The following is a 26,099-nucleotide window of genomic DNA, read 5'->3' as shown; positions in this document are numbered from 1 at the left end:
CCTTCAATCAACCCTAAACACCAAAGAATGTTCCACAGCTCCTCCTAGGGTACAAGTGGCCTAAGGTGCTCTTTCAGCAATATTCACAATTTTAGACTCTTAGCAGGCTTTGCTTTTCCAGCATTTATGTCCAATGAATTTTTGTCTGCCTCTTTGTTCCTAACCCATATTTCTGAATTTCTAGCTAATCTCATTCATTATAAGGGCAGCCCTACACTCAAGATAGCAGGTTCAGGAGTCAATGTGGTAACCATTTATGAAGAATGGATAAAGGGAAGGGTGGATCTTCCTAGGTTATCTAGTCTATTTTTAATTTCTTGGATGACATGTAGCAGCCAGAGAGTCTAAAAATGTGAAGTGTTATTTCTGGCACCTACTAGTTATTCTGTATTTGCATTAGCTGAAGGGAAATAAAACCATTTCTCTTCTGACACTCCAAGTCCTCTTACTTGCGTAGCTGCCACAATACAGCACACTTGTGAAGATCAAATGATAACAGCCTTCTAGAAACCTACACAGCTGTCATTTCATCAAACTTACTACTGAAGGAGAAGAAAATGATTGGCAGAAAATGCAACAAGAAACCTGAGGCTACTTCCTACTGAGTCTATGTAAATATATCAGGTCTTGTTAGCTAGCCACATAGAGTAGACTTAATTTTTTTTAAAAAAACAACAACTCTGACACGTAGCTTATTCAGTAAAATGACATATCTTTAAAAGACAACTTTGTCTGAGATAATGAGATGCACCCTCTTCATTTAAACGCCTTTGAAAATTCGGGGGGAGGAATCACTTGCGATCTCTCTCTTCGTATTCTGAAGGACACAAGAATTCAGCACCCTAGCCAAATGCTGGACCTGAAACTCGATATTTAATATTTCTAAAAATATTCAAAATATGTATTGCAGATGTTAGTGCAGCTGGCTAATTTCCACAAATAACTCCTTATGTGAGTCACCTACAAAATCAAGCAGTGCAATAATGGTGAAGGAGAAGGAGATTGCTCCCATCCTTGTAAGTTGTTATTTTTCTAATCATTGTGGATAAGCAGCAATCTTCTTGTGAAAATCTTATGACAATTTACTGACACAGGTAAGCCACTTATGTCAGCAGGTATTTGGGAGGGGCTAGCCTTACATCTACAATGGTTCTAACACCTGAGGATGAACAATATGAACAAATTACGCTACCATGAACAGGTCATTTTGCATTGTTTATGTGAATTACTTTGCACTTTATGATAATGGATGGTGCTTAATGTGTTGCTAGTAGACTGGAAAAAAGAAATTAATGATTTTACAGTTGAAATGAGTTTGCAGAAACTAAATTTAAACATTACCTGTCGCAGATCCAGTGTGATGGTCACATAATGATATTCCATCCCATTTTGAATGCTAGGACTTTGCCACCAGGTATTCTTGCCATCAATTGCATTTGTGATTGGGTGCCGCACTGTTGGTTCAAAAGAAACGTAGATAATCAATAGACAGGACTTATTTACTGTACCATCATTTCATTCAACCTGTGATGAGTATAATGTCTTAGACTGAAATATTTTCATCTGCTTGTCATCACATACTGTACTTTAGAATTACCCCCAAAAGCTCTTTATGAAATGTATTTTGAAGACTTGTTTAGATCCCAAATAAACAGATTTCAGATAAGAATTTAAAACAAACAGCAACTAAAGCAAAATAACAATCCATGGTTCTTTACACATTCCCTAACAAGTACTGCTAATCATAGACTGCCTAAAACATCACATGCTGACAACTCTTCTATGCCCAGCTTAGTGTTCCGGTTAAAGGTTATGGCTTATGATAGCAACTAGGGATAGGCATGAACCAGCTCACAAACTAAAGTTCATGATGAATTTTGGCTGGTTCGTGGTTGGTGAAGTTCATGGCAGGTCAACTGGCATGAACTCTCCATGAACTTTCCAGCTGTTTGTGGCTGTTGGTGAATGGATACATTTGTAGACAGACTGTCTCCACTCAAACTAAATGTTTACCAAACTTCAAAGCAACATAACTTGGGGGGCATGTAGAAGAGCTTCTGGGAGGGGTCCCCTGCAACTTTGTTGTCTCTAGCTTGCACAGGTTCCATTTTATATATCCTTGAATCTCCTGAACCTGCGCCTGTCAAAATGACCACCTGCCGTTTCCCCAGAAAACATTTTCCTGGGGGCACCTTCTTTGGGGGCCATAACTTAGACCCCGTAAATCCAATCCTCACCAAACTTGGTGGGCAGATAAAGGAGAGTCTGGCAGAGATCCTCTGGGAGTTTTGTGTCTCTAGCATGCTACTATGTCATGAACCTCATAAACCAAACCTGTTCATTTGGTGGCTAAAAGTTTGTGATGGTTCGTGGTTCACAAACCACAAACTGAACCAAATCACATTGTCCCAGTTCATGCCCATCCCAAATAGCAACCCACCAGGCACTTTTACGAAGACATCACCATTAAATTTAATGATATTTGGGGAGCCCATGCATGATGCACAGGAGCAGTACGTAGTTAATCACTCTCTATTAAGCCATTGTGATGTGTAAGAAAAAATAACTGAAGAATATTTATACAGAAACAGGTACTGGTTTTCAAGCAGCATAGCCAATTTTGTTAGTGCAATAACTGCTAGAAACGACTTGTCACAACAAGAAGGGAAAATGATGAAACATATTGAAGCAGATACAAAGAAACCCGAGGGAAGATATTCTGGGGACTTCTGACACTAGTTACTTTAAAAGGCCCTACTGTGCCAAAGTTGAAAGAGAAAGCTGATACTATAGTATAACTATATTCATATTGTAATATGAATAGAATCTAGAAAGATGAAATTCCATTTGTGTTTTGCAAAAACCAAATACTGAGTACAGATTCAAGGTGACATTTTTTTCAACCAAAAAATATCCCCTGGGCACGCGCAAAAATGTATTTTGCGATGTGTGAAAATACCTCAAATATCTTCCTCATTCAGTTTAAAGTTCATTTAGTTGTGACCCTAATTACAGTCTTGAAAATAAGATCACAATTATTAGACCATCTGCCTGCCTTTACATTCTTATGTGTAGCCAGGCAACCAGCATGAGATGGAGGGAGGGATAGGGACATGGCAATTCCTAGAAAGGACTGACATCACTTCTGGGTTTTCCTCAAGTGATGTCATGCCATTGGCCCAATGTCCATTTTTTTCTCTCCCATTGCCACTTGGAGCAGTGGTGATAAACAAGGGCTTAGTGGTGGGCTGGTAACTCTAAGTTGCACACATAAGTGGGTACTTCAGCTTCAGCCATTCTGCTAAGCAAAGTTTAATTTAAGTTGGAGAAAGCCTTCCAATGTTGCTGAACGTAGTGGTTTGATCCACTGCACTGTATTTTATATGAAAATGTTGGGATTTGTTTTTAAGATGCTATGCATCTAGAATTAGTGAGAAGCAGAAGATATGTAGATTTTTCTAAATTGCTTGGAGGACATTCATACTGTTTCCAAAAACAATGAGTTCAGAATGTACAAATGTTCAGTTTATATTGGGATGGCAATAATTAGTTGGGGAATAATAGCCTTAATCCCTACAGGGGCAATTCTCAGCACCAACTAGAAACTGGGTACTATGCATGCATACCCACCAAGAGGATCTGCAGGAAGACAGCTGAGACATCAGTCTGGGCACAGCCCTGTTGCATAAGGAGGGCTCAATGCAACAAGAGTCCCCACTTAATTTCTCTAAGATTTAGATATAACACTTCATTTGGTATTTGGTTACCCTAAATCACCTGCTATTTAAATCTACTAACCAGATTGCTGATCTTTAATTTCATGGTTTTGTATCATGTCAGCAGCTCACTAAAGGCAAAGAACCCTGCCTCATTACTGAAAACTGGAATGTCTCTGGGCACATTTGAAAGCACAATTAAAGCCTCTGTGGGAGGAAGGGAAAGTGTCAGTCTTGAAACCGAAAATGCCATACACTGTATGTAAATATCAAATGATTCAGCAGCACTAGGAAACTTCGAAACTGGCATGTTATCAAATTAGGAAGAGAAATGAGTTATTATTGGAATCAGCTTCGTATTTTAAAAAGATACAAGGGGCAGAGGAAAAGAAACTCTTTGGTCTGGGTACCGTCTGATCTTTTTGCTATGTCTGATCTTTTTTCTGCAATCAGCTTAAAAGTATCCTAGAAAAAAATCAGCTGCAAATCAAACCCAGATCTCCAAGGTGATAGTGATAGAAGTTGGCTAATTGGAAATGTTGCTATCAGTCTCCTCAAGTCAAATTGATATGGGGGTTAGTCATGAAAAGTAGGGATGAGAGATGAATATACAATTAACTAAAATCCCATTATGGACATTTAATCTTAATTAATTTGAAACCACTAATTAATTGCTGAAATGTATTCCTATTTTTAAAATGGGAAAGAAAAAAATATATCTTATGCCGGTAAAAGGATAACACTGCAGACTTAATACAAGGACCAACCTCAGTGATGAATGACAAGGGAGTTTTTACATAGGCAACCCATCGAAGTGTGGTCTTTAATTTGTGCTCACATATGATTAACCAAGGAGTGTGTGTTCTTTTCCTTCTAAAGTAATTAAGGGGAGGCAAACCAGATTCACAAATTCCAAGGGGACCATTTAAAGTCTGGTTACATTACACAGCCCTCTTATTAAAGGGCCATCACTGGGTAAATAAAACAGTTCATGGTGCCAAATGAACATTTTGCAAACCTTAAAATGTGATGAGTTTGTAATGAAAGACTATGCATTTTAAATGGCTGGCTGCACCACAGATTAACAACAGAGACAGAATCGCAATGCACATGATCTTTCAAATAGTGAAAGGAAGAAGGACTAAGTAACATATAACGAGACAGACTCTTCAGGATTAGCCTGTACCCTTTAATTATTTGAAGTATTTATTTATTTATTTATTTGGATTTCTATCCCGCCCTCCCCACAGGCTCAGGGCGGCTTAAGTATTGTTAATCACTTATTTTCAAAACTAAGCAAGTGATGATTTCACAACTTTGGAGCTTCCAAAATGGTATGGCTCCCTGACTGATGTCTCGTAAATAATTCTAAGGGTTGTCCAACTTTTCATTGCTTAAATTAGAAGTGGAGCAGGAGGCACCACCTCCTAACTTTTGTGAGGTGGCTACTCTTTATAGAAAGCTAGTTACTGTTTTTAGAAAGATGTAGATGTACCAAATTTAGAAAGATGGATCTTGTGAATTTCAACGATGCCCCCTACCTGCTCCTCTAATGATACAAACACTGCTACTTTTGTCACAAAAATCCTGAAAATAGCTAAGCAAATATTCAGATGTGTAAGAAGTTTGGAGGTGGGGGAACAGGAGTTAGTTGGATTAAGAGAAGTCGGTAGGTGTGCAGAAGGCTGATTCCTTGAATGAGCACTTCATGTCTGGATCCCCTGAATGGACTGCCCATTCAGCAACCCGAGCTGGGCCTGTGGTTCACATTTATATATTTTGATCAAGTATATAACATGAATTGTAATGATAATCTGTGGGGGAGCAGGACTAAATTCGGTGTCTAAATATTAGTATGTATAGTATTACCACTAATTATCTCTTTGCAAAATTAGTTCTGCCCAGAAGAAAAGTACTGGTTACCAGCAGATACAGGGGCAGACTCGATTCTGAATCAAACCTTTGCTATTTCTTCACACTGAGAACATTAATCTCAGCAGTATGCAGCTTCATATCTTGCCATGCAAATGTATATTTGAATGCACATTGCTGTAGTCCATAAGTAAAATACAGGGAAGCATGTATACTGGTGGATCACCTGCTTTGTCTCTCCAATATATATGCTTCTCTGTAACATCAATGCACCAGATACCATTATCATTTTTTACCATTAGGAATTCGGATTCGGCCAAATCAGGCAGAATCCATTTCGGCCGGCAGAAAGACTCCCGCATGTCAATTTAGGCTGTAGGAGCCAATTCAGGAGTCTTTGGCCCAGCCGAATGTCAATTTCAGCGCCATTATATCCTGTGGGCCATTGAAGTCAATGGCGAAAACATAGGGTATATTCTGGGGGTTGGAGGGGAGGGGGTTTGAGGGAGAGGCTCCAAACTCGCAAACATTTTTCCCACCATAGAGAACAATGGAGGGGATGGGGGCAACCTGTTTGGGGGCCCGTAGAATTGGACCCCCTGGTCCAATGTTCTTGAAACTTGGTGGGTATCTTGGGGAGAGGCTCCAGCAGCTACCCAGCGAGTTCGGAGCCTGTCCCACAAACCCCCTCTGCTCCAGTCCCCAGAATAGACTCTATGTTTTTGCCTTTGACTTCAATGGCCCATAGGATATAATGGGGCCAAATTGCCACCAAAATTCAGCAGCAATTCAGCGGCAAGCTGATTCAGAAAGGGGCCTGAATGGGTCATTTTCGGGGGTGCATTCGGTTCAGACGAACCGAATGCATGTCCCTAGAATATTGTTATATTAATATACCATTTTGACAATAGGTGTAACAAGTTCTCTCAATTCTCAGCTTTCATTTTTAAAAAAGTAAGTCTCCAGCTTTTTCCTTTGTAGTGAAATAAGGGGAAATTTATATCTTTGCAGCAGAAGGGACTAGAGACTTACTTTAAAAAAAAATAAAGATTGGAATTCATAGAACCTAGCATACAGGTGGTTATAATGGTATATCAATATAACAATATTTATCTGCTAATTTTCTAAAAAAACTGAAATAGCCATGGTGGCCTGAAGGAGGGATGGTCACTGCTGAGAGACTAGGGGAGTGAAACTGCAGGGAAACCTGCCATGTGGAACCCCCACTGCCACTGTGCTTTATCTGCAGTCATACCATGAATAGGGAAACCACACAAGCCCCTCCCCATGTCAAAATCACTTATGTGTTTTAACAATGCAATTCACATTTTCCTGTGAGCAAGACATTTTAGGTAACAATTAGGTCCTACCAGCCTATATTTATGACACCCTCAAGCTCAACACTGATGGTCAAGTTGTAATGAGTGATTACCCGATTTGTGAAAATTGGCCAGAAACAAGTTATTCCACTCCACTCGCTTTTTCATGTATTTTTTTTCCTTTTTAGTTGGCGTTACTCTGTGAGTGAGGTGGGAAAGGATTTCTGGATATGTTTCAGAAACCAGGACTTAATGCTTTTGGAAAGTGCCAGGACTGAAATGTTGAAATCTACCCAAAGATCATGCCATCTCTCCTGAACACCCTGCTGGTTGAGTTAATCTCATGTACAGGATATTCACTCTGGGAAGGGCCCACCCCCTTAATATGGTTAGGGGGTCTAGAGGGACTTTGTTATTAGGGACTTAATTTGGTATAGCACTGCTCCAGGACTGGAACCTGGCATAGATAAGGTCACACATGACATGTTCTGAGAAAACTAAGGTGTGGACATTGTGTAAATGTTATGGCTTGTATGGAGTGAACAGGCATCCATGTGCAATCCATTTGAATGAAAAAATGGACAACCCCATAACAATTTCATTACAAATACCCAGCCTGGGTATAAGCCACATTAAGTATACTTCAGTAGGATTTTGAGTACGCCTGTTTAAGATTGCCCCATAAGTACCTTAATTTAAACAGAAGGTAAAACCCCTGACAAAGAATGATACAGTTAATTTGAAATCCTTGGGGGCGGTGGGGCTTCAGCCCCCGCCGAAATTTTCAGGAAGGTACTCAGCCTCCCCCGGGAGCCACCCTTGCTCCTAGCAAAGCAATGCCTCTGGCCCAGCCCCAGCCCCCCCCGGGAAATTGGAAAGTCTACACCCTTGCCTCCTCCCACTCAAGGATGTAAGTAAACAGAATGAATAAAACTTGTGCACATACAGTTTGGAATCCTACTGTGCAGGTCACAAATCCGACACTGGGGGTTTTTCACAGGTTGTCCAGGTACATGTTCCACCAACTTGCAGTACATTTCAGGACCTCTTTGACCACAGGTAGCATTTGTTGTGATGAGTGCATTAGAAGCCAAGTTTAGCACTGCTGGAAACAAACCTGTAGGGGGAAACAGTGAGAATCACGTATCATAGTGAAGTGAAAAAGAACAGAAAAAAATGCAACCTGAATCATCATATTGATTAAAGTACATGCTTGCTGTGCAATCTTTGCTTCAGTTATTTTGGATTTAGAGGGTTGGTCCACAATAGAATTGTTAGATTTGAGTCCAGAAGTGCCTTAGACATCAACAAGAGTTTCAGGGTATAAGCTTTTGAGAGTCAAAGCTCCCTTCATCAGAAAAGTTATTTGAGTGTATGAGAAACAAGAAAAAAATAAACAGCATAAAAAACTCCTATGTAAAAATTGCATCCAGAATCAGTGTAGAAATCTATGCCTGTTGGGAGTGAGAGATATGAAGACCGCCCCAAAAAAAACCTGGGAAAATTCAGGGGGGAAAGTTCTCTCCCATTTTCCCCCAAGTATTTTTTTTTACCCTCAAATGATTTTATTTAAAAATGTATACATATTCCATTTGGGGTAAGCCAAATTCCACTGTCTTGTAAAACTAATTCTTATGATGGCAGGTACTTGCATTTGACAATATTAAGACACTCAGAGCTTGGAAATACACTTTCACATGATGCAGAATTTTTTCTTTGAGTATATGAGGCCCTTCCCTTTTGCATATTGAATAACTCACATCAGCTTTGCTCCTTTATAAAACTGTACTTTTTATTATCAACTTGAACAAACAAAACAATATTTCGAACCTAACATTTTAGACAACTCACACAAACTGCCATAAATTTCTAAGAAAAACATCTAATATTAGTAAATCCTAATATTATTTGCATCTAGGATATTTTTCTACCCAAATAGCATAGCTTTCTGTAGTGAGAGATGTACAAGCTCTCTGGCAGTCCTAACACTTCAATCCCACTGTGGTTCAATGTTCGACTTAGTGTTGTCATGGCATAGTACGAAAGCTGGGATTCAAGCCATGTTCCAGGCTGCCTGCCCACTTAAATGTTTCCCTTGAGAGGATACGATATTTGTCTGGTTTACCTGGCATATATTGCTTGAATGGAGAATGACCTTTGAACCAAATCAGCTGCTGATCTGTGGTAGGATCCATTCCTGGTGCATATTACTTTGGAAGCTGCTCAATAAACACAGTCCAGATGTCATGGAAGGCAACTGGTTTATCTACAGCTCTACATTAATTTTGTTTCTTACATGTTTGTTGTCAGATCTCATGTACTCTGTAATGCCATGAAATGTTCCCAGGCTCATAGTTACTCTGAAAAAGGGGCACTATGATGTTGGAATTTAGGTTTATGTGAGAGCTGCAGTGGAATCTTGTGCTTTACCAGCCCCCATAATCTAGCTTTATCCCAGTTTCCAGCTCCACCTGTTAATGAGTATGAATCCTCAGTTCAACGACAATTGCCAAGGATGGGCTTGAATGCGTAATGAATTTATGAAATGTCTCTTCTTTCTCCTTGTTGAATTAATGCAGTGTTATTCAGCTGATCCCTTTTGATCTACCATCTCTGTTCTCTTGCCTGTCCCTGCAATTAACCTGTGTGCTGTTTAATTACTGACCCTTTTGGTCATGGTACAGTTATCCTCTGACATTCTAAGTTAGTGACTCCAGTGCTGTCTTTAAAAGCCATGTTAAACATATTGCCTAAGCAAGGCACCCAATTAACTGCTAACATGTCCAATTTGTACAACCAGTCAATCAATACCTAGGACTTTATTGAATTTGCTGCTTGCCACATCTTTATAGAGTACGGTCCCTTTGTATTGTGTTTTAAATTCTACATTGTGACACCTGTTGTATTTTTCGTTCAAACCATTCAAGAATATTTAGTAATTTCTGCAGCAAGGGCTGAACAGTGTAAAGTGCTGAATGTGCAAATGAATCATCAGTGGCTTTGGTACCTCCAAATTCACTTACAGCCATATCTGTCTGAGGCTGTGTAACCAATGATTATTAGAGTCATAACACAAAGGCCTGCATTCAAGTGCAACATATAACTTATCTAATGGGAACATGGTATTAACAGACAATGTGATGATACAGGGAAGACTTTGGAGGATATGCCTGGGAAAAATAATGGGGATATAAAATTTTATTTATTTATTAGATTATTTAGTCACCACTCACCCAAAGGATCTTGTGGCGACTTACAACATTAAAACCATATAAATAAATGAAAAACTACCTATAAGCAGATAACAAATAGAAAACATTCATGTTAAAATGTTAAACTATTAAGATATGTGGCTAGCATCATACCACCAACAAAAGCAAGCCAAACACATGGATTATACTCCAAAGGCCTACCTAAACAATTCAGCCTTGTATGCCCTGTGGAAACTAAACAAGTCTGACAGGGCATGGGTACCATCACAGTGTGCATTCCACAGGGTAGGGGCCACAACTGAGAAGGCCCTTCCACTGGTGACAGCTAACAGAGCCATCCTGGGGACCTGCAAGAGACCCCTAGAGGATGACCAAAGGGAGTGTGGGAGAGGTGGTCGTGTAAGTATGAGGCTCCCAGACTGTTAAAGGATTTAAAGGTTAGCACCAACACCCTGAACCAGATCTAGAGACTAATTGGTAGCCAGAGCTGCTGCCACAAAATTGGGAGTAAATATGAGCTGACCATGAAGTTCTGGTCAACAACCTGGCGGCTACATTCTGCAGTATCCAAAGTGTTTTCAAGGGTAGCCCTACTCAGAGTGAATTACAGTAGTCCAATCTAGAGGTGACTGTTGCATGGATCATCATGGCAAGGTCCAACCCAGACAAATTTGAAGCCAGCTGGCAGGCCTGGCATAGGTGAAAAAATGCAAACCGAACTCCCATGGACACATGTTTATCCAATGATAGCACAGAATCCAACCACAACCCAGGATTCTTTATAGAGTCTACAACTGTCAGCTGGACACCATCAAGTCCTGGGAGTGACCTTCTAGCTAGCATTTCAGTCTTTCCCAGCCACGTGACCTCCATCTTAGATGGACTCATCTTCAGCCAACTTCCCCTTAACCACTGAACTATCGCATCCAGGTACTGGTATGGTGCCTGGAAATTAGCAAGGGAAAAGGAACATACACAGTAGTGTACCCTTTCCTTTTCACTTAATATTTTCTTATGCACCTACACAAGTATACATGAAATATTGCAAGTATAAACATTTCAGAGGAGCTGCAAGTTGTTATATTAGGGGTGGCAGGCCCCAGCAGGAGGATTGTGAGTGGAGACATGTGATGCTGTCTGTCCAGACTGTCGTGATTCACTCATTATAGTAAGGCTGGCCTAGATGAGTTTAATCTGGTGTGTCAGAAAAGTGACAGCTAATAACAGCATGTGACTGCTAGGAGGCTGGCCAGAACCAGTTTAAGGCAGTGCAGCCTGGCACTGAAGATGTTGCTGAAGGTTGCATCAGCTATCTGCTGATTGGCCAGCAGGTGTATATATGTAAAGTGTGTACAGTGGTTTTATCTTCTTCCAATGTATCAGTTGCAGCGGAGCACTTTGACGCACAGAACTGTATATAGGTGGTGGCTGGGTGAGAATAAACTCACAGTGGTTGCACCTAAGTTCCTGACTCCATTCATCATTGGGTACTCTATCTCCTCTGGGCACTAACGTGCCAGCCAGCATTCCGCGGGACTCACGACACAGACGTGACATAGGGTAGCTCTAGGAATCACCAGAAACTTTTATTGTAGAGTTTCCAGCAATTCCTATAGCAACCCTATGTCACTCCCAGGTTTTTACCAGAAGTGCCATAGCGCTGCATGCAGTGGAGGTCAATGGGAACTCAGGGTTTGGCAGTCCTATATTACATTGTATGTTACCATAGTACATGCATCTTTAATTTTTGCCATAATAAAAAAGAAAGGTGAAGACCAAAAAAAAAGTCTGTAGTAAAAAAAAAGAAAGTGTATTATTTGCACAGATATAGAGTTGCAATAGGTAGAACTACAAGAATATCTGAATATTAAACTAAACTTTATAACATTGAAAACGATGAACTTTTAAATAATGTATTCTAATTACACACATTATAGAGTACTAATTGTTGCCAAATTGTTTACATTTAAATTTTAAAAATATTTGGAATTTAAAAGGTCTTTTTTCATTGCTCCCCAAAATTTTAAAGCTTATTGTAATATTGAGCAAGTTCTCAGACTCTTTCATGCTGTGTATTTGGGAAGAGTGAAAAGTTTGTAAGACAAAGGATTCTTTTTCAGTGTTTCCCCAAATTTTCCAATTCTTCTGTCAGAAAAACTGAGAAAAAAGTCTCCACATAACTCTAAACGTAATGTAACTCCATTCAATTGTACACCTGCTTTGACATGCTTTGGACAAATGTCTATGCATTGCATACACAAGGACAAATTGTGAGTGAATGAGTGAAGTTCAGAACAGGACATAAATGGAAGAAAGAACTTATTTTGGTGGCCTCATGTACTAAACTTTGAAACACCACTTTGTAATTCTGGTTTACAAAGGCAGACCTGAATTTGGGCAAGAGTGACAACTCTGAAATTTTTTAAAAAACAGCTGTCATTTGAGTAACTATTAAATAAATTTGGCCAACGTAATGAAAACTCTTTTTAAAAATTCAGTCAGGAACATCTTTTGATGTACTCTCTTCATTTAAACTGTGATTCCCTAAATGCTGTCATAAGCAGATAGGAATGCTTTAATCACAGGGTTGTTAATTTTGGTTATGAATGTTCTTTTCAGTGGCAAGTCCATGTCCTCATTTAATCTCATTATATTTCTTCCTTTCTTATTTCATGTTATATTTAATAGTAATGCATAGGAACTTTTATTTCTTGCAACAATTACTCAAATTTTGGAGTATCATTTCTCTAATTTTGCTGTCAATTTTACTTGGATCTATAAAATATACATTGAAACCTGCTAAATAACTAAACTATTTTGATTTTGGCTCAAAGATCATTGTGACTGCTGGTATGCTATGAACAGAGAACACACAGTGAGAGCCTACAGTAAAGCATAGTGTCCCAAGGAAGCACCATTTGTTAGATTTATTTTATTACAAAAGAATTGTAGTCTGCAGCTTCTTATGAACAAAATGTATTACTATTGAGAAACTGTGAAAAATTAAGACAGACGCCTAAGTGGGTCATAATACCAAGTGGTTGGTGTGTTGTGGAGACGACACCATTTTACCCTTAAGAAAATCAAGTATGACAGCACACAAGCCTACTGAAGTAAGGGGAGAGACTCTCCTTAAGTTCATTTACCTGTCATCCATTAGCAGACTACTGTGCTTGACTATCCCTGGTGTGCAAGGGACAAGGATGAAGACAAAATCAGAGTTAGTTTGCTCTGGCTCTGCCCACCATTTGCTGCCCTCTGTCCTACCAGGCCCAGTGGGCACCAGAGGTCACTGCAACCAAGCATTGAGGATTTCAAACTTTGAGTAGGGCTGCCAAGTCCCCCCGGGGGGCGGATTTCCCCCCGCTTTGGAGGCCCGATTTCCTCGGCGAAAACAACTTGGCAACCCTAACTTTGAGTTGTATTGTGTGTGTTTTATGTTCACGCTTCCAACACTGCCTGAAGGATCAGTGTCTTCACTGTTTTCAAGAATAGTGGTTGGTTGCTTTGTGGCATCAGAGAAAGTTTGAAACAGAAACATTTAAGATCGTTCAAGTCATCATTTCTGTGTGGCTTGTGTTAATGTTCCTGGTTGTCTGGCAGTAAGTAGACTTATAAAATAATAGAAGTAGACTTATAAAAATATTAATTTTGTTAATGTTAATGTCACTGAAAGCACAAAAATTGCAGTTGTAAAAAATGGTTGCAACTGATGTAGTTTTATTTTGCATATTTTAAATAGTAAGCTAAATAAGTTAAATAGTAAGTTTTATTACCAGGGCTCTAGTCGGGGGGGAGCTCTCAGGTACGGAGCTCCGGAAGAGAACCTCTAGGGGGCGGGGCGGTCACGTGGTGAAGCCCCGCCCCCTTCTTTACCCCGCCCTCTGCTTCGATCCTCATTCCGTTTGGGAATGAGGATGAAGCAGGAGGGTAAGTAGCCGGGCCTTCTGACACACTTCCGGTGATGTCAGGGGGTGTGGCCTTCTGTCACTTCCGGTGATGTCAGGGGGCGTGGCATATGCAAATAAGTTATGCTAATGAGTTATGCTAATGAGCTCCGGCAGCTCTTTTTCTACAACAAGACCCCTGTTTATTACTATTAGTAATAAATCGTTTATTTAATAATAAATAGTTATTACTATTAGTAAATCAACTATTAGTTGATTTTGTTTGCAAATCTCATGACTAAAATGAACATTGTGTTATTATTCTTGTGTCTTGCTATTTATATATTTATCCTTTTACTAGAATAACTACCATGGAAGTATAGGGGGAAACAAATGTACATTCTCGCCTCAGGTGAAAGGTTATCTAGCTATGGTTCTGAGACCATCTGAAATGTCTGAAACCATTAAAGGTAGTCCACACAGAACACATTCCAGTAATGAAGCCTGGATTCAACCAGATCACAGAGAAAAGTGGAAAGGTTATTTCTGCCCCAAAGAGGTACAGTTGATACACCAGTTAAAGCTAGTAAGACGCACTTGATATAATAGATGCTAACTTGAGCATCCAGTTGCAAGGATGAAGCCAAATGAACTCTCAAACACACGATGTCAGAAACCATGTCAGCAAAAGAAGTGTTCAACTGAACTCATGAAAGAGAGAGTTCACTTAACAATATTAAAATCATTTAATAACTTCAGTGAAAACCCAATAAAGCTAGTCTAGGATTATTAGTGTAAGTTATATTTACCTCTATGCATTTTAAAATATGTACATCGTTTTACACACACCACACACATTTATGTACTTATTTCTGCAATGGTTTACCAAAATCATTTGGAAGCAAACCCTGCTCCATGCTGCACCAACACAATGTCATTAACTGAGAACAAAATTTGACCCCAGAATGTAACACATTATCAGAAGAAGAAAAAAAGAAGCAGCTACTGTCAGATGTTTCATTAGAGAGACACTTTCAACTGTGCCAGTGTTTCAGAGAGAAGGAATCTTGTCACGTTCCACTCCCCTGCTGGCATACATGAACAGAGATGACAGGCAGAGCACAAAGGCAGCAGAAGGTGGAGAAGCCCTCCTACCATGAACTCATGGTACTGGGATTGCTGCTCTGGTGAACTGCCAAACCTTGAAGCCAGCATCTTATGCTATTTGATACACAGTTGACAAGCATACTTTGTAAGGCTGGTGTATTTCCCCTTAAGGTTGACACTGTAAACCAGAAACAAAAGGGAAGTTATATTTTCATATGTTCAAAAAGGCATGTGAATCAGGGATAGGATGATGTGGATGTGGGGGCACCCAGTGCTAATAAGAATCCCCCCCCTTAATTTGCCTTTGTGCAAGGAAGAAAGTTTCATTTTCTGTTTAAGCCTTTTGGGTCCAAGGGTGAAATCTCAACATATTTCTCAAAAGGCTTGTGAGCTTCTGATGCTCTGCGGATTGAATTATGGATGCAAAAGAGGTTGCTCAGACCCAATAAAACAGTATCTAGAGTTTATTTATTGACAACAATTTATTTATAGACAGAGGTCATTTCAAGGGGAGCGCGGGGGATCGCAGTACGGAGGGGCGGGGCACATGACGAAGCCCCGCCCCCTGCTTCCGGCCGCCCCGCTTCCGGCTTTCATTCAGCCAGGAGGAGGCAGGAGAAGAGGGAGGGTAAGTTGCTTCCTCCCTGCCTCTCCCCACCCCTGCCTGCCTGGGGCCAGGGAGGGCCTTCGTGGGGCTTCCTCACACTCCCGCCGGCCTTGCAGGCGGTGGCGGCCGGGACCGTTGGGGGCGGGGTGTGTGGCCTTATGACACACTTTCGGTGATGTCAGGGGGTGTGGCCTCATGACACACTTCCGGTGATGTCGGGGTGTGTGGCATATGCTAATGAGTTATGCTAATGAGTTCCCCTAGCTCTTTTTCTACGAAATGACCCCTGTTTATAGACCAAATGGAAAAACTGTGAGTATACATTTCAAACAAAGCTAAGTAGATTAGTACTAAACAGATTAGTGCTATTTAGTAGTGGCTAGGGATTTGAAAACATATAATCATGTTAGTCTACCCTACTATCATACCCTAATCAAGAAAATCTATCCTGAGAGCCATTTAACTTTGATATTGATGTGTCCAGAACAATTTCACTTTGCAAATATAATATGCAGTATGGCTAATCATGGCCCTGGTCACACGGGAGGATTTGCCACGCAAGAGGCACGGATCGGGGGCACATCAAGCAGGCGTGATCACACCGGAACATCTGGGAAGCGGCACGCACCCGTCCCCGATCCGTCCCTTCCGGGCAAAACTGCGCATCAAACCCCCCCCCAGAAAACACTACTACCGACCTGAAAATCCGCTGCAGGGACAGCCGTCTGATCGCCAGCGCGCCCGTCTCTCCCGCAGCATGCGAGGTCCTGCCAAACTGCGCGTGCTAGCCTCGCTCTCCAGTCCATGGCTTTCTCCTGGCATCTGATCGTGCCGGGGAGGACCTGCGCGGCGGCTGGGGGGATTTGTATTATCCCGCCGCCGCGCGTCTCTTTTGGTGTAGCTCAAAAAAGCCGCACTTTGGCCATGCCTGTTTCTCCCAGTGTGACCGGGGCCATAGTTACCTTAGCTGTAAGCTAGGTATGGCTATGAATAAACCTTTATTTATGCTAATACCAGTGAGAATACTGTTATCCCTTCAAGACAGCATGGAAAGTTTGTTCAAAATGGCCTCCACACCCTTGACTATTGCACTGTGCTATTACCTAGGATTGGGTGCTCAGATATGTATGTGTGAGGTATGTCTTAAATTTATAACTAGTCACTACTCAAACATGTCAGGGAAATGCCTGTGTCAAGGGACTCGGCTTGCAGTTGTATGATACAGAAACAAAGACTGACAGTCATCAATTCCTTCTTACGTCAGGTAAATAGAAATTTTGCACTCTAGGTATGTGGTTCTGTTCCACTTTTACCCATACAAAGAAGGCTGATGCAACTCTAAATGGAAAAAGAGAACTTAATAGCATTTTAATTTAATTTACATTTATTCTGTTTTATCTAAAGATTAAAATAGCCTTCTTCCATCCGAGGTCTGCCTAAACACTCTACTATAGTGCAGTACGAATTTACAAGCAGAGAGTTCTCCCGCCAGTTAAGACTTTAACAGTGCAATCCTAGAAAGCCTTCAAAGCCCTGTTTTTAAAGTATTTAAAAGTCTTTAAAGCAGGAAGCTAATGATAAAAAAAATACCTGTGCTATGCTTTATATGAACTAATTTATCTTTTCCTTGCAATTGTTTTTTAAGGAATAAAACCAACAAAAATACCAAAAAATATGCAGAACAATGCACAGGAACTTCCCTTGGAACATGCAAGACTATAGAGGCCAACATAACCTACAATCTAACTAGCTGCATGTAGCTGAGCCTACTGCTGCTTAACGGTGCCCTGTTTTGTAGACCCAGATGGGCAGCAAAGGGGGATATTTATCAAACCCTTGGAAGAATAGCATTCATGGTCAGGGGGTGTATCTGGCTTGATGGAAGACAAGCTGTGAAGGATTCAAAGCCTAACTATATGCATTACACAAAGCTTCTGTCACTAAATGCACACAAAGTTCAGTGTCAGTCTAAAGGATGCTTCGTAGAAGATAATAAAAATAAGTCTAACTTTCCCATTTCACGACTGATATCTCCACAGTTTCCTCTAACACTCAGCTACAGGAAGCAATTATCTCCCCAGTTTACCCACCACAAACATCACTCGCCATTTCAAAGCAGCAAAGGGAACAATCTGCCTAAATTGAATTGTATGTTTTTCAAACCCATCATCTAGTTCTACAGTGGAGACTTTGAAATGACACTAAATTTGTATCAAAAAGACCAAAAGAAATAAAAAATATAGCCGTTTCAGATATTCTACAAGGCATTCTTCAGGAAAAGAAAGGAGAGGAAAAGAGAGAGGCTTGCCAGTTGGAGTACTAAGCTGTGCTGGTACGTTGGAACACAGTGAGTGGGATGGAAAAAAGATGAGACAAAACAAAACAAAATGTTGTAGCAAAGGAAGGTTTCCAGCTGTGCACTGCAGGGAGTAACTTAATGCACTCAATTCACAATGTAAAAGAAGACTTCTACACAACTGGAAAATAACTTCCACTTTAAGAAATCATTGTCCAGACAGTGCTTGCACACTGGAAAATATGATGTTAAGAACTATTTGTCCAAAGGCAAATTGAATCCAATACCTCAGCCTTCCAGTTCATGTTCACTGTTCTGGTCTTAAGCAGTTCTATTATCTTTCCTTTGATGCTCCTCTCAATTGTTGACCTTTTTATTTATTATTTTTTCTGCTCTAACCCCAAGGAATTTTTTTTCCCACTTGCACACTAGGAATTTATTTCACAAGTGATGGTCTCTACTTTGGGTTAAAAGGCTTTAAAAATGAGTTTTGCTCCCTGAAAAAAAAATACAAGATTCATTTATACTATGACATAAGCAAAAACAAAATACTGCCTCTGCTACTGTCTACCTGAAAACAGTACAAAGGTTCAACATTGAATCATAGCATCTATTCTTTTCATTGGCCATCTGCTCCATTTTTGTCATTGGGGCCATCAATATCTACACATGTTCCCCAGAGAGCACTAAGATCGGGGTCCCAAAACCGTCTAGCCCTCCCCGGCCCTAAAGAAGCCAGGCTAGCTGTGACGAGGGCCAGGGCCTTTTCTGTGGCGGCCCCTAACTGGTGGAATGAGCTCCCGGATGACATCAGGGCCCTGCAGGACCTTGTACAGTTCCGCAGGGCCTGTAAAACAGAGCTCTTCCACCAGGCTTTCAATTAGGGTGCCACCTCCCAATACTGCGGCCCTGGTCCCAACATCAGAAACATCAGCACCAAGTTAATAACCAACAGCCTGTAAGCTGCCCTGAGCCTACCTTGGCGGGGCGGGTGGGATATAAATAAAATAAATAAATAAAATATGGGTCAGTTTCTTTCCATTTTAATGGTTCCCATTGGCTTTATTGAGTGTACATGCAAACTGGAATTTAGTATGGTTGGGAAACAAATCTGTTACCCAGATTTGGACCCTATGGGAAGGCTAGTGTTGGTTCTGTCTCAACAATGCCCCCAATTGCAAAAAATAATATGTCATAGGCTTTTGTGTAGTGGAGCAAACAAAAAACACCCAGTTCCATTTGGCTGAAGGCCTGTTTATTAATAGTAACTGTAGGGCAGGTAACTTGGCTACTGGAATAAGGAATGACAATACTTAACTAAGGTGTTTCTAAAGCTCTAAGCCAGGGTTGGCCTGGCTTGGTTCTGCAGATTCTTAGAAGGTCCTGCACTCCTGCAGGCTGCTAGCAAGGAGACTGAGGAGAGAAGCACCGAGTCCCTCCTACTCTCCTGCTTGCTCTGAGGCCTACTGGGATAACCTCTTAAAGAGGCAGTACACAACACAGGCGTTAGTGGAAGCTTTGATTTCCGTGGGAGAAGAAGCTATGCAACCCCTCTACTGGAGAGAACTGAATAATATAACCAAAACGGCCAAAAAATGAAAGCTGAACTATATTTTTTAAAAGGTTCAGTAGGAAGTATATTGTACCCCTGTTACACAAGCACTCTTCATATATTTGCTTTGATAAGCATGGCTTTAAGTATTGTTTCTTCATAGGGTTCCCAGGTCTTACCTGGCTACCGGTGTGTGTGTGTGGGGGGGTTCTTCTTCCTTGTTGCTAAATTAGAGCTCCCAATTAGTATCTTGCTAAATTTAGGCTTGATCATTATTTTGAAGCTGCAAAAGTTTTCAAGAAATCCATATAATAACCCAACACTATCTTCCTTTCCAAACCTGTTTGTTTGCTTCTTCTTTCCCAGGTCGTGTTGAGGATGAATGGAAAGCTCAGAGCAGATGGCTGTCAGAAAAGCAATGACTACATACCATGGCTGAGAATTAGTGTGCAAAAAATATGCATCTTGGTGAACAGTACAGAGATCCTGCCTATAAATGCCAACAGACATCTGGCTTGAAAACACTGTAAAGTCAATTTGAATATTGTTCTATGCTTACTTTAATATTCATGAATATTAGATTACCAGCATATCTGCTAACACTTCTCTGGGTAAAGTTTTTCTTGCCTTCTCAGGGCTCAATTTTCAAATACTTACTCTTTTGCTATTTAAAATTTATACAACATATGTTTTTCTCCCATTAATACAGGAAGGAAACAGAATGAATAGCATACAGGAATCCACATTTGCAGTGGGCGGGTTTAACTGGTTTCAGTGTCTTGACTCTAAAATCATTGAAAACCAGATAATGGAGAACTTTTTCTGCCTCATGCTTCCCACCAAAGTCCCTGAGCACCATTGCCCAAAAGTTGTTCCTGTGGAATCCTCAGAAATCACATAGATTTCTGAGGAGCAGTGGAGCAGACGTCCATCAGTGGCTATTAGCCACAAGGTACAGATGGAACACACTGTCTGGGGCAGTGATGCTTTGTATTCTTGATGCTCAAGGGGCAACAATGAGAGGGTTTCTGGAGTCCTGGCCCCACTGGAAGACCTCCTGATGGCACCTGGGTTTTGGCCACTGTGTGACAAAGAGTGTTGGACTGGATGGGCCATTGGCCTGATCCAACATTGGCTTCTCTTATGTTTTGATGTTCATATCTTAAATTCCCTGTCCCTCAGGAATAACTCCTGTGGGAAGAGGAAGGCTCCCAAAACACCTCCTGTAGACTCCACTTCATTCTTGAATCTTGAAATCAAAGCAATGACTGTATCTCTAATTACCAATGAATTGTGGTTGTTATTGTACCTAGTGTTCCTAGGTTAACAACAGAAAAGTCTCTGATAAAAATATTCAGGAAGTTTTGTTAAGAAAATCAACAAGAATTGTCCAAAGTTGAATTGCCAGGTTCCTCCTGGCCACCAGCAGTGGATGAAGGGCATAGGATTGCCAGATGCAGGTTGGAAAAGATTTGGGGATGAAGCCTAGGGACGGGGACTTCAGTGGGGTACAATGCCAGGGTCCACCCTCCCAAGCAGCCATTTTCTCAAGGGGGGGTTCCCCAGGAATCCCTAGTCCAAAGAAGCACATGGGCTTGTAACCCAGTAGAACGTCTTGGAAATACCACTTGTATAAACTGAGAAAGGTGCTGAGTAAGATGCAGAACTCATTCGGGGGGGGCACACACTGAGAATTGTTCTTCTGTTAATTTTTTACAAGTTCCAATTAGCAAAGAGAATTCTGTATAAAGGTAAGGTTACTAGTCTGCGTACAAGCTTTAACTGGCTTACCTCATATATACTGCATAAAGTTTAATGTCTGAGGTGCTCTTCTGTTCCCAGCATGTCAGTGAGAGCGCAATAATATATTTGTGTGTTAGCCTTGCTTAAAAGTCCCAGTTTATAGTAAGTATATACTTGGTGTCTCCTAGAAGCTTGTTGGAACATGGTAGCATTTAGAACAATGACTGAGAAGGACATCGTACACAAATAACTGATCTGCTATTTCAACATTTCTTCTCACTGTCAACTGTTGCAGAAATTGCTTTTGTATCTATTGCATACAGGGCCAGCTCGCTCACTAGGCGAATAAGGCGTTCACCTAGAGCGCGCCAGCCCGTAGGGGCACCAAACTGCACCCGCCCCCCTGCCAAAAGCGCCCCCGCCATTGCATTTCTGTGGCTGGTGGCGCCACCCCCAGCCCAGAGAGCTCGGAGCTGCCCCTCCGGCACCATGAAATTCCCCAGCGTGGCCGGCAAGGACGCCTTGGAGACCGTCCGCCTGGTGGGGAGCCACGAGCTGGGCAGTGCTGGCAGCCTTCGCCTCAAGAGGTAAGGGGACAGCCCCTACCGCCGCTCGGCTTCGCTCGCTCAGACCGCTGGCTCTACAAGCCCCAGCCACCCACCACCACCCAGCAGGCACCATCTGAAGGCCGAAGCTTCGCGGCCCGCCTGCACCCCAAAGAGCCTCCCAGAAGCCCCCTTTTCCCTCGCCCCCCAGCCAGCCAGCTCACTGCCGGTGCAGCTCCTCAAGCCCAGCCCCCTCGCCAGCCAGCCAAGTGGCAAAGAGTTTTGCCTAGCAGCCTGTCCTCTTCCTCCTCGGGGCGAGCCGGGCGCTCTCCTCCTCTTACGCCAAGCCCCCCTGGGGAGCCACAGAGCGAGAGAGAGGCAGGCAGGCATGGCCAGCTGCGGGCTCTCCGAAGATGCCACCTTCTCTGCCACTGCCTTGGCTCCCTTCTGCAACCTGGCCGCCTCCTGGGAAGCCCCCTTCAGCCACCAGGTAAGGGGAGAGAGGTGCCCGCGCTGACGGCGACCGATGAGGGAGTAGAGTTGTGAGATGACCCGGCAGTGTGTATGGGGAGGGGAGAGAAGCAGCAGCAGCAGAAGGCCCAACTTTCCCCGCTCCTCGGTGTTGTGTCTGGGCTGGGCGCCTGTGGGGCTTGCCTGGGGTGGGGGGTGGAGGTGGCGAGGTGCCGCCAATCGGCTGTCCCCACACATGCACACCAAGAACGTGCACCTCTCCTCCACCCCCCAGCTGTCATCTCACGCCCCCTTTTCCCTCAGGAACCACCACCACCAACAACAACCCCCCAACCCGGGGGGGAGGGCAGAGAGGGGAAAAGGGATCTCTGAGGAGGGGTTTGTGGATGCAGCTTGCCCAGATGCAAGTTCAGGATGCTGCAGAGCAGCTCGAGCGGTGCCTGCCTCAACCCCCCTCACAAGGGGGGGAAGAGTCCAGCAGAGGGGGCTGTCCAAAGGTGTTAGCTTCTTTGTTCCTCTCTCCTGAAAAACACTGAAGAGCCTTTGGCAATTGTCTCCCCCACCACCCCACCTTCCTGGCATGGCATCCCCACCTGGGCACCTTGGTTGGCCCCCATCCTCCTCCTCACCCAGCTGCCCATCCTCAGACTTAACTTTGATGACTGGGCAATGGCCGGGGGGGGGCAACGACTCCTGGCACGCCTGCCTTCACCACCACCACCCCGCCTTCTTCGGTTGGCCCCTAAAGGTCATAGCACAAAAACACATTGGTGGGCACAAATTGGTGGGCACATGGGGGGGGGTGTGCCAGAAGGTAGCATCGCCTAGTGTTCAAAAAAACCTGGAGCCAGCCCTGATTGCATATAAGCAAGTAAAAAATAATATAATCTGTAATTTAACATTTACAAAACAGAAATGCACTGGGAAATATGAAAGGTAAAATGGCAGTAGAAAACACGTTCCATAAATTATACAGGTAGAGCACAAAATAATGTTTTATTTATCCAAAGAAGATGAAGGAAGGACAAAGAACTCCTTGCCTCCTCAAAATCTTTCTACTAAAATTCTACTGATTTGCCCATAGATGTGGGATATTACCATTACATCTTTTATACATCTTTACAGACGTCTTTGTAATTCATCCATCTAAATCAGATCATCTTTTATTTAGTTAGTTAACAATTTGTATCCTGCCACTTCTGCCCTCAAGGAACACTCATAGTAGCTCACAATATAATAAAATGCATAAGCAACGGAAACTAAGAACTATAGCAATGCAATAACTAAAGGAAGGGAAACAGAAAAAAGCGAAGAGCCAACTTAGTATCCATTTCCCACAGAATCAGAAAAGCAGTCATAATCCATCTCTGAAAAAAAGGGGAGGAATGGGTCAAGTGACCCTCCCACAGAGTACTATCTACTGACAATATCTGAAGTTCTTTCTTGACTGTCATGTTACTCGTATGACAATATAGCCCAGGAAGCTAACCATCTTCTCCCACAATACAGTCTTACTCTTCCCATTCTAAAACTGTTGACAAAACACACAATTTTATCTTGTTCCACACTTTTCTAATTTCCCCCCAAAGCTATAAAACTAAGAGATGTGTAAATAAAACATTGCAGGGTCTGTGCACAGATTAATTCCCAATGATGGGGGGGGGACCTTTCTTTTTTGAAAAAGAGAACTGTTCATTTATTGTGAAGATAGCAAAAGTACACATTTCAATTAATTTCCCACATTTAAAAAGCACCCCAGGCTCTCTTATCTTACCATTCAACTCAAATTAGAGCCTCATACAACTGCTCCTTACAGAAACAGTATGTTTAATATTTCAGGAGCATATTGTATGGGGGTGGAGTACTTTTTCCTTCTAGTATTCCCTCCTGTAAAATATTAGATAGAATTTAGTATGTCTTAAATTACTGTTCAATTGTTCTATCAATAGCATTTGGACCAAAGGAAAGCACCCTGTTGTTGTTTAGCTGCGTTTTTATCCTCTGTTTATTCAGAGAGCTGCTACCTCCTCTTACTGTAAGATGCACATGAAATGTGAAGTGCATTGTCTAAGAATCTGATAGTTTTGTCTTTTCTATCCTGCATGCCTCTTCATTCACCCCATTCCCTCACGTACCCACTTTTAGGGCTGTGCAGGGGGGGGAATCATTTTTTTAGAATTCGGGTATGGTGTAGTAGTTAAGTGTGTGTACTCTAATCTGGGAGAACTGGGTTTGATTCCCCACTCCTCCATTTGCACCTGCTGGATGACCTTGGGCAAGCCATAGTTCTGACAAGAGCTGTCTTTGAAAGGGCAGTTCTGGAAAGAGCTCTCTCAGCCCCACCTACCTCACAGGGTGTCTGGTGTGGGGAGGGGAGGGGAAGGGAAAGGAGTTTGTAAGCTTCTCTGAGACTCCGAGTGAAGGGTGGGGTATAAATCCAATCTCTTCTTCTATTCTTCTTCTTCTATAATTAAGCCGATTTTTTTTGGGTATTCCTGAATATACCTGAATACCAATACCGGTATTGTATTGGTACCCAAAATATTCGGGTATTCCAAAAAAAAATTGGCTCCGTTATATCCTATGGGTCATTGTAGTCAATGGCAAAAATCTTCTAACAAGTATTCAGGGGGCTGGGGGGAGGTGGTTTGAGATAGAGGCACCAACGTTGTACTGTAGCTTGTGGAGCCTCTCCCCAAAAGAACCTTCAAGTTTGGAAAAGATTGGACCAGGGGCCCCAATTCTAGAGGCATCCAAAGAGGGTGCCCCAATCCTCCATTCTTTTCTATGGAAGGGGGAAAAGGCAGGCATCAGTGTCTCCCCAAGAATCTCTGCACTAGAAAGTAAGTGGTGGTGTCATGGGGCATGTTTGCAAGGCCAGCAGCAGAACCAGTGCAATGCGCCCACCAGAACAAGTGCCACTGTGGCAGTCAGTGCCCAATCCCAACTGGACTCAGGACATATCTGAGAATCTTTGGGGGCGTTTGCAAGGCCAGCAGCAGAACCAGTGCATGTGCCCATCAGAACCAGTGCCTCTGTGGTAGTCAGTGCTCAAACCCAACAGAACCCAGGTCAATCTGAAGATCTCTGCAGTATAAAAGGGTGGGAAAGAGACAAAAATGGCAGGAAAAAGAAGGTAAGTGGAGCCTTTAAAGTTTAAAGCCTCCCAGAGCCTGTATTCGGCGATGCCAAATATTTTCGGGTTTTTTCGGCATTCAGTATTTGGCAGCCGAATCAGATCAGGGAATCTGATTTGGTATGCCAAATAACCAAAAAATGCTGAAAAGGCTTTTTTTTGGGGGGGGGGTTGGTTCGGCTTTGCTGAATACCCACCCCTAGCAAAAAGCAAGACGAGCTTTCAGTGTCATTTGTAAAATCTGCAAATCAGAACATTTGCTCTAATTGCTCCAGCACATTCTTGGTGGCAGTCTACATAGGTGAGATATAGTCCTTCATCTTCAATGAAACCTCTGGAGATGTCCATGATCTGTAGGAAAAAAATGCACTATGACTGAACTATTGTAACATGCAACTTTTTCCGCTTCTTTCTTAGTTCTGTACCCTCCCTGATATTAAAGATTCTTTGTTTTGCAGACTGTAGGAGGATGGCAGGGCCCAGTTTACATCCCGTGGATTCCTATAACAGAGAGAGTGGTGGAGCATAGCAATAAAGTGTAGATGGCCATACCCCACCTCAACTTGCAGTATTTGTCAGAAGGGGTTTACTGGATCAGCCCAGCTAGCTGAACATTTTGTTCCAACAGCCATCAGT

At 42.3% G+C, this 26,099-nt stretch overlaps 1 protein-coding gene across 1 annotated transcript in view; it reads right to left on the bottom strand.

Annotated features, from left to right (window-relative positions):
* LAMA2 (laminin subunit alpha 2) overlaps window positions 1-26,099 on the bottom strand; it is a 755,002-nt gene that overhangs the window by 570,755 nt on the left and 158,148 nt on the right. The window contains exons 2-3 of the mRNA XM_015416769.1: window positions 7,854-8,024; window positions 1,342-1,454 (exon numbers count right to left, since the gene is read on the bottom strand). Coding sequence (XP_015272255.1) covers window positions 1,342-1,454; window positions 7,854-8,024 — 284 coding nt within the window. The remainder of the gene's footprint in view (window positions 1-1,341; window positions 1,455-7,853; window positions 8,025-26,099) is intronic.

The sequence above is a fragment of the Gekko japonicus genome, unplaced genomic scaffold (genome assembly GCF_001447785.1).
Source record: "Gekko japonicus isolate JY-2015 unplaced genomic scaffold, Gekko_japonicus_V1.1 scaffold92, whole genome shotgun sequence".
NCBI lineage: Eukaryota > Metazoa > Chordata > Lepidosauria > Squamata > Gekkonidae > Gekko > Gekko japonicus.
The sequence above is the reverse complement of the archived record's forward strand: the minus strand, read 5'-3'. Positions and strand labels throughout refer to the sequence as shown.